This window comes from Miscanthus floridulus, chromosome 15, assembly GCF_019320115.1.
Source record: "Miscanthus floridulus cultivar M001 chromosome 15, ASM1932011v1, whole genome shotgun sequence".
NCBI lineage: Eukaryota > Viridiplantae > Streptophyta > Magnoliopsida > Poales > Poaceae > Miscanthus > Miscanthus floridulus.
The window spans coordinates 85,824,247-85,833,742 of NC_089594.1; the positions used below are offsets into that span (position 1 = coordinate 85,824,247).

The window sequence follows — 9,496 nt, forward strand, 5'->3', positions numbered from 1 at the left end:
GACGTGTCCGGTATTCACGACTGGTGCGTCTAGGCTGCGTCCGGTCAGTTGGACCAAAGCGTCTGGTCACCCCGCATTATGCCCAGTGAAGGGGTATAACGGCTCTATTTCTTGGGGGCTTCTATTTAAGCCCCATGGCCAGTTGAAGCTCACACCTTTGGCCATTTTCATTGACATAGCAACCTTGTGAGCTTAGCCAAAGCCCTCCCACTCATCTCCATCATTGATTCATCATCTTTGTGAGATTGGGAGTGAATCCAAGTGCATTGCTTGAGTGTTTGCATCTAGAGGCACTTGGTGTTCGTGTTTCGCTGTGGATTTCGCTTGTTACTCTTGGTGGTTGCCGCCACCTAGATGGCTTGGAGCAGCGAAGATCGTTGAGCGGAGGGTGGTGATTGTCTCTGGCTCTGATCATGGTGATTGTGAGGGGTTCTTGACCTTTCCCTGACGGAGCGCCAAAAGGTACTCTAGTGGATTGCTCGTGGCTTGTGTGATCCTCATCTTGTGTTGGTTGTACGGCACCCTATTGAGGGTTTGGCGTGTGAAGCCAATTAGCGCGTGAACCTCCAAGTGAGTGAATCACCACAACGAGGACTAGCTTACCGGCAAGCAAGTGAACCTCGGTAAAAAATCATTGTGTTCATCATTGATTCCGAGGTGATTGGTCTTCATTGTTATTCATCCTTGTGATTGATTGGTTCCTTCATCTACACGGCGATATAACCTTCTTGATCACTCTCTTTACATTACCGCAAACTAGTTGTCAAGCTCTTTAGTGTACCTAGTTGTGAGAGCTTGCATGCTTGGTTGGTGTGGCTCTTTAGTTAGCCTTTGAGAGCACATCAACATAGGGTAGTGTCATAGCTATTGTGTGAATAGATACTATCTAAACTAGAATTGTGGTAGGTGGCTTGCATTTTGAGTAGGCTAGCGCAACACTTGCTTTGCCTCATAATTATCTAACCATTTTGTTAAGTGTTGTTGTAGAAATTTTTATTAGGCTATTCACCCCCCCTCTAGCCATTAGGACCTTTCAAGTGGTATCAGAGCTGAGGTCATCGTTATTTGAGGCTTAACAACCTTCGGTGTTAAAATGGCTCAAATCAACAACATAAAGAAGCCACCCCAATTTGATGGCACAAATTATGCTTATTGGAAGTCAAAGATGACCACACACATCAAGTCAATTAATAGAAAGGTGTGGAAGGTGGTAGAAACCAAAACTGAGATTGATGATCCAGAGAATCCCACCGCGGCCGAAGAAGTACTTCTCCAAAACAATGACATTGCTCTAAGTGCTATTCATGATGCAATTGATGAGAGAACATTTGAGCAAATCAAGAATATTGAGATGGCTCATGAGGCTTGAAAGAAGTTGGAAGAATCATTTGAGGGTACTCAAGCCGTGAAGGGTGCAAAGGCTTACATTCTCAAGAAGTTTGCAAGCTTCAAGATGAAGGAGGATGAGAGTGTGCCGGAGATGTTTCATAGGCTTCAAGTGCTTGTCAATTATCTCAAAGCACTTGGAGAAGAGGTGAAGGACAAGGACTTCTCCCACAAGTTCTTGAGATGCTTGCCTTCAAGATTTGGTACATTGGTCATCATTCTAGTGAGAAGCGGTTTGGACACCATGACACCAAACCAAGTATTGGGAGATATAATAACCGATGATACTTATAGAGATGATGATGAGAAGGAAGAAAAGAAGGAGAAGAAAGATGATAAGAAGGATGACAAGAAGAAGAGCATGGCATTCAAAGCCACATCATCCAAGGGCAAAGCTAAGCAAGAAACATCAAGTGAAGAAGATGAATCTTGGGATGATGATGATGATGAGAAGATGGCTCTCTTTGTCAAGAGATTTGGCAAGTTCATGGTGAAGAAGGGCTACCATGCTAGAAGAAAGAAGTCTTCATCCAAGAACAAAGAAGAGTCAAGAAGGTGCTTCAAGTGTGGAAGCAAAGATCATCTTGTTGCTCAATGCCCATACAATAGTGACAATGATGATGACAACAAGAAGAACAAGAAAGAAAAGAAAGAAAAGAAGGACAAGATGGCATTCAAGAAGAAGAAGGGTGGTTCATATGTAGTCACTTGGGATAGTGATGCTTCCTCAAGTGATGATGATGATAGTGATGATGACAAGACCATCAAGAAGAAGGCATTTGCAAGCATTGCAATCAATGAGAAGCCTTCTCTCTTCAAATCTTCATCATGCTTCATGGCTAAGGCCACTAAGGTACAATCTTGTGATGATGAAAGTGATGAAGAACATGATGATGAAAATGATAGTGATAGTGATAATGATGAACCCACTAAAGATGAATTATGTGACATGCTAGAAGATGCTAGATAACACTTTGACATCAAGAGAAGGGAATGCAAAAGCTTGCGTAAGGAACTAAAAGACCTTAAGCAAGCCTTTGATGAGCTCAATGCATCTCATGAGAGGCTAGAGGAAGCCAATGAGAAGCTTGGCAAAGCTCACAAAAAGCTTGAAAAGGCTCATTCCTCTTTGCTTGATGAGCAAAATAAAAAGAAGCATGTTGAAACTTGCAATATAGGTTTAACTTGTGATATAATTGATGAATCATTATCTATGCCTATCATTATTGCTCCTACTAACCTTTATTGTAGCACTTCCACTTCTACCTCATCTAGTAGTGATGGTCTCACTTGTGATGCCTCACTAGTGGTTGAGAATGAGAACCTCAAGAAGGAGGTCACTAAGCTCACTCACACCTTAGCTAAGGCTTATGGTGGTGAGGACCGCTTGCTTATGTGCTTGGGTAGCCAAAGAGCTTCTCTCTACAAAGAGGGATTGGGCTATACCCCCAAGAAAGGCAAGGCAACCTTTGCTCCTCACAAGACTAGTTTTGTGAAGAACAATGATCGGTTTTGCACTAGTTGCAAGCAAGTTGGTCATAAAGAGCATGAATGCACCAACAAGAGCAAAAATGCTAATGTATCCTCCTTTAAGCTTGATTCATGCTATATGCTTACTAAGGGTACAAATGGTGTAAAGGCTAAGTTCATTGGTAAACCATGGATAGGCTCAAAGAAGAAAGACATTTGGGTACCAAAGAGCTTAGTGACTAACCTTCCAGGACCCAAGTAAGTTTGGGTACCTAAAAAGAATTGATCTTCTTCTGTAGGGCAATTACAAAGTCGGAGGAAGGCATTGGGTTCTTGATAGTGGGTGCACTCAACACATGACCGGTGATGTAAGAATGCTCAACTCAATCAACACCAATGGCAATGATGGTTATGATAGTATCACATTTGGTGACAATGGCAAAGGCAAGGTCAAAGGGCTTGGTAAGATTGCAATATCCAATGACATGAGCATATCAAATGTGTTGCTAGTAGAGAGCTTGAACTTCAATTTGCTATCCGTGGCACAATTGTGTGATCTTGGATTCAAATGCATATTTGGGGTAGATGATGTAGAGATCATAAGTGTAGATGGCTCTAACTTGATCTTCAAAGGCTTTAGATATAAGAATCTATACTTGGTTGATTTCAATGCTACTGAAGCTAGATTATGTACATGCTTGTTCACTAAGTCTAGCATGGGTTGGTTATGGCATAGAAGGCTTGGTCATATTGGAATGAAACAATTGAATAGATTGGTTAAGCATGACATAGTTAAAGGCTTGAAAAATGTTGTGTTTGAAAAGGATAAGCTTTGTAGCTCTTGTCAAGCTGGCAAACAAGTTGGGAACACCCATCCTAAGAAAAGCATGATGAGCACTAGTAAAGCATTTGGGTTATTGCATATGGATTTCACTACAAGATTTTCGGTCTACTGCAACGCCGAAGAATTGCAACGTAGAAAATTTGGTTGCCAGAGATTGTTGTATTACAACCATTCTAAAAAATGGTAGCGATACATGCCTTTAATACAACGGTTTTCAAGATGTTGCAAAGCTCTGTTGCATTTGGTGGACGATATTGCAATGGTGAAAAATGGTTGCAGTAGACTTGATTTTGGTTGCAATTGTGTGGTAGTACTGCAACTACATTTACGTTAGTTGCATTTGGTTTTGACTATTGCTACGGTTTTTTTGTGTTGCATAAAATTTGACAAGCGTTGCAAATGCTAGATACTTAATGCAACGAGAACTCTTGGAGGCGAAGCAAAAGTGGGGGTCAATTGCAACCTTTTTTGGCAGTTGCAATATACTTTGATATTGTTGCAAGTGCTAAATTTTATTGCAACGAAATCTATGGGGTCGAAGCGAAAATTGTGTTCAAGTGCAATGCTTATTTTTGGTTGCAATATACTTTGATAATTGCAACAAATTTAAAACTTAAAAAAAAGTATGGAAAGAAAAGAATTGGGGACGCATATATTAAAATTAAAAAGTGCTCCCCACAGGATTCGAACCATGGAGCTCTGGTTCAGATAAAACCTTCTACACCACTGCGCTATGTAGGTGTGTTCGTTGTAACTCAGGTTTTAATTTATTTGATATGATTGAAGACCTTATGAGTTATAAAACGCCCCAACCCTGGCCCCATCTTGGCATCTCCGTCCTTATGCCTGGTTTCTGAAACTTTCTGTTAAGTAGTAGTTGCTGTTAAGTACTTGATGTTAAGTATGCGTGGATGTTAATTAGTACTTGAAGTTGTACCGGGGTGGTTGGTCACTTTGTTAGCGATAGTAAATGCCTGACCGTGCACCATCGGTCACATGGTGACCACGCTAATGAACCTTTCCTTGTCCAAACATTTGCCGACCGGTGATTACTCTTGGGCAATCGTGATTTTTATTTCAAAACTTTCCACTTACCTCTTTATTTCAAATACTTAAAACATTTATCTCAAGAGGTATTCATTAGCATAACGAACATTAAGGTTCCATGCAACGGTTCAAACTTAACCATGTCATCAGTTCAAAAGAAAAAAATAATAAAGTGCGACATATGCATATGAAGGACAATTGACCCTTCCCACCAAACAGTGCAACAAAAAAATTGTCTTCAAGCAAAGAAATCATCTTCTATATTTTCTTCCATGACTAGTGCAATAACCCCATCATCAATGTAGGTGTCATCGTCGTCAGAATCATCATCACCAATATAGTCATCAACAGGTTCGGGAATTGCTTCGCTACGCACTTGATTAATAATGGCGGCAGAACCAGTTGTGCCTGCCCTATCTTGTCTTGACCAGTTTAAGAATTCCTGACCTTGGCCTGATTCATTCATTTCTTGGATTCCCACATCAAGTGCATCGGCGTCATTTCCTGTGTCTGGCATGGAAAACAAATTTCTTGGTCTCACCAAAACAACAGTAGACCATCTCGGCTTGTTCACGATAGGGACATAAAACACCGGTTCAGCGTTTGAAGCAAGAATGTAAGGTTCATCTGAATATCTGAACATGGAAGTAGCAATGTCGATAATACCAAATTTGTCCCTAGTGTACCCTCTGCTTCTGCTGGTACTGGTAGCTGGCACATCATACCAATCACACTGAAATAATATAACTTCTTTTTCTTGTGGGAATTCCAGTGAGATTATATTTCTAATGACTCCATACCAGGTCATGTTGCCTGTACTATCGTCACCCTTCACAAGGACACCAGAATTTTGTGTCACGAGACTTTTCTCTATGGCAGCTGTCCGAAATAGCCAATTATTGATGTGCACTCTATTCAACACACGAGCTCGAGGGTCAGGTCCTTGAGAAAGGGCATGCATCAGTTTACTTGCTTCCCCTTTCTCATATAGTTTTGCTATCTGCAATTTAAAAATCAAGTTAGACATCTACCGGTTAATTACTACGTCGGTCTGACCATAAAGTTGAATTTAAAAATATAAAATAATACTACATACCTCGATTTCAAACCATCTTACAAAATGCTCCTTGTGTCGTTTTTTAATGTTAATTGAACTATCCCTTGTTAGTTGTGTCTTATGCTCCCTACATCAGAGTGCACCAAATTATTAGTTGATGCCACAAACAAGCAGATAAAAGATAAATTTAGTGGTAAAAATTGCGACTTACTCTACCCATTTCCTGGCTTCATCACAATTAGTAATTATGTAGTGCCTCATCTTTTGAAGTTCAACTTTCTCCAAATTCTTAAGCTTATTTCCTCTCCTCTTGTAATCAATTTCACTAAATATGCTTAGACCACTTGGAGGCTCATTCACAACTGTATTTTCATGACGATCAGCTCGACTCAGCTTGGTGTCGACGTCGAAGAATCGAGAGCAAAATGTAAGACACTCCTCAGCTATGTATGCCTCGGCTATTGATCCTTCTGGTTGTGCCTTGTTCCTGACATATCCTTTAGCAGTACGTAGATACCTCTCTACTGGATACATCCATCTATAACACACGGGCCCTCCTAGTTTAGCCTCTTCAACTAGATGGACCGGTAAATGAATCATTATGTCAAAAAATGCAGGCGGGAAAACCATCTCAAGCTGACAAAGAGTCTCTTTAATTGAACTGTCTAGTTTGTCAAGATCTGCTGGCACCAACTCATTTGAACAAAGTGCACTGAAGAAGCCAAGAGGTAACTTGAAAGGATGGACAGCAACAAACAAGAGAACCAGGGAGGCGTCTCAGAAGCTTAGCATCCAGTTCTCTAGGCTTGGAGGACCTGTAGGTTCAAACAAACGAATATTTGTTGATGAAATAACACTGTTCACGAGGAAAAGAGCACCTCTCATCGGAGTAAGAACATGGAGAGATATCCATGTGGATGTCAAAATTGCAATAGCAAACGATGTGCTGGTAAGCTTCTGTTATCCATGTGGATGTCAAAATTTCAATACCAAATTATTGTTTAAGAAGTAATTTATTTAGGCTTTACCTTGAGCAGGCTAAGTGGGACCTTGAGGATAACGAGGCGAATAGAATCAAGATATGGACGGTGGCTAATGACCGTTACAAAGGATGGCGATCTACATTTAGTGCTACCTACAAGGCGTACACCACCTATGAAGAGAGAATGAGACATAGGCCAGAAGAATTAGACATTGTTGAGTGGCACTATCTGGTGTCGTATTTTGGCACCGAAGAATTCCAGGTTTGTTCCCAATTTTTAAAAAAACTTGCCAATTCCACTTCTGACGTCAAGGTTTATGTTTTGCGCACTGCTGATTTTATAAAAATCAAATCATTGATGGTTCTGTGCAGAGGATTAGCAATAAGAATTCTCAGAATCGGCACAATCGACAGATACACCATGTTACAGGATCAAAGGGTTTTTCTCAATTGAGCTATGAGAAGGTAAAAAATTCTGTCACAAGGTTTTCCTTCAGGCATTTTTTTATGGTTTGTGCTTGTGCCCCCGAATGACAATGACATGATATTGTTATAACCTATATAGTCTTTGTATTTGATAGAGATATTTAGCCCACTGCCCACTACAAAAAAATATATTTTGCATCCTTGTATACAGAAAGCTGAAAAGTACTAAAACTAATGTGTGCCAACAAAAAGAAGAACTTGGATTCCTGTTCTTTTTCAATAGCAATAAATATTTCTGTTATCTTCTATTTTTAAATTCGTGGTGGATATCTTCCTGATCTTTACAGTTTATAAAAGCTTCTACATTTCACTAGATTATGAAATATGGCTAATTTTTTTACATTCTTGCCTAATTAGAGGGACCAACTAACTGGTGAAGAGCCAAATGATATGGAGCTTTTTATGATGACCCACCAACAAAATGGACAATGGACAAGCGAGGAATCTAGGGAAGTCTATGTGAGTATTAAACAGTTTTTACAACCCTTATTAAGTGATGCAACTGTCCTCGCTTAGAATTAAAGTTTTAATTAACTAAATGTCTTTGCTTTGTTAGGACAATGCAACCAGGAAGATTATGGAGCTGGAGTCAAGGCCTGACGCAAATGTCGTCTCAGACTTGGAGCAGAACCAGATTTTCCAATCAACCTACAAGGAAACGAGAAAAATCAAATCAAACAAGATGCATGCTAATGGTTACCTTGCAAGGTACCCAACTAGAAAGGAGCTACTATCGGAGGACTACCAGCGCAAACTGCAACAGGAGGAAGCCCTCATTGAATCGTTTGGACGGCTGCAAGATAGACTAGAAGCTCAAGAAGTTGAAAGGGAAGCCGAGAGGCAAGAACATAGGCATCAGCTTGAACAGATGAACAAGGAAAGGGAGGCTGATAGAGAAGCACTTAGGCAAGCTATGTTAATGTTGCAAGCAGCCCAACAACAAGCTTCAGTACAAAAGGTAATATTAACAACATCTATGTTCTCATAGTTTATTGAACTGAAAATCATGATCTTGAACCCAATTCGAAATGCAGGCTAGCACAATTGTGGAGCCAACTGAAAATGTTGCTGCTGCTGCAACAATTGAGGGGACACAAAATGTAACAACTACAATGGGAGAACACATGATGCATAGTCAGCAGGTAGTTTGATGATAATTGAAGAATGTTTAATTGTAACATGCATGTCATATTCTTGTCAAGGGGTGTAATTTTTACCACCAACCATTTATTTTCAGGTTACCCAAGAAACCAGCCAGCCAGAACAACAACCCCCTTCTTCCGCAGCTGAAGAATGTCTCACTAGAGGGCGCATGACTAGAAGTAATTTGGCAGCGAATTCGGGTGCTGTTTATACTACAGCAAAGCAACTGAAGGAAACTGCGGCTAGGAAAAGATCTGCATTGTCCAAAAAGAATACACAGGTACTATGTGAAACCTTTTATCTCTCTTTGCATTAAAAAGGAACATATAGTCCTTTTGGAGAAGTACATAGCTATTCTTTTGTTCTGCTCCTAAATATGGTCCAGGCTTAGTTTCCTCTTGCTGATTAGAAATATATATGGATGTGTTTGTGCTCATAAAATGTCTTGGGAGGCAGCTGCATGTATGTTTATATTTGCTTTACGCTTCAAAGTTCATGGTTGATAGTACTGCAGCTCATAGAACTCTAGTACTGCAGCTCGTGTTTTGCTTCAGTGTTCAATTAGCTTTGCCACCACTAGTCTCAGTTTAACTAATGCATGTCAATGATTTTTTCAGGAGGAATCTTGAGTTTGAGAAGGAGCATGCGAATGGTGGGACGATGGCCAACATACATATCAAGGGAACCTTCGCTGCTACAGTAGACATTAGTCTTTTGATTCGAATGAGTTCAAACAGTTGTCTGTGCTTAACATATTATTATGTGTTAAGCTATCTACTTGTGTTCTCATTTAGTTTGACACTCGGTGTGTTTTGTTAAAGATTTTGTATGAACAAATTATATTTCGTTTTAATGGATGTCGATGCTTCCTTCATTATGTATTTGTCGTTTTGCGATTATTAATTTAAGCTACCAAACAAAGTGTCGCAACATGAATTATTAATATATTAATCTGGCGTTGCAATATATGATGGCACATATAACAATCACATTTAGTCGTGGCAATAGGTACGATAATCGTGGCAATAGAGAAACTATCTCTTGCAACTACAAAAAGATGACGGTGGCAATAGAGGAATCT

The 9,496-nt window shown here is 40.0% G+C and overlaps 1 protein-coding gene and 1 long non-coding RNA gene across 2 annotated transcripts; one reads left to right on the plus strand and one right to left on the minus strand.

The window, feature by feature from the left end:
- Positions 1 to 5,618: 5,618 nt before the first annotated feature.
- On the minus strand, positions 5,619 to 6,321 carry LOC136507911 (uncharacterized). Its single transcript, XR_010771781.1, has 3 exons — positions 6,016 to 6,321; positions 5,844 to 5,931; positions 5,619 to 5,747 (listed from the first exon to the last, which is right to left on the minus strand). It is a non-coding gene; the product is annotated as an uncharacterized lncRNA (long non-coding RNA).
- Positions 6,322 to 6,873: 552 nt separating this feature from the next.
- On the plus strand, positions 6,874 to 9,161 carry LOC136507841 (uncharacterized). The gene is made up of 7 exons (XM_066502443.1): positions 6,874 to 7,048; positions 7,159 to 7,251; positions 7,630 to 7,731; positions 7,829 to 8,230; positions 8,307 to 8,414; positions 8,510 to 8,695; positions 9,033 to 9,161. The coding sequence occupies exons 1-7, from the start codon at positions 6,971 to 6,973 to the stop codon at positions 9,042 to 9,044; spliced, it is 981 nt and encodes a 326-aa protein (XP_066358540.1). The 5' UTR covers positions 6,874 to 6,970; the 3' UTR covers positions 9,045 to 9,161.
- The last annotated feature ends 335 nt before the right edge of the window (positions 9,162 to 9,496 follow it).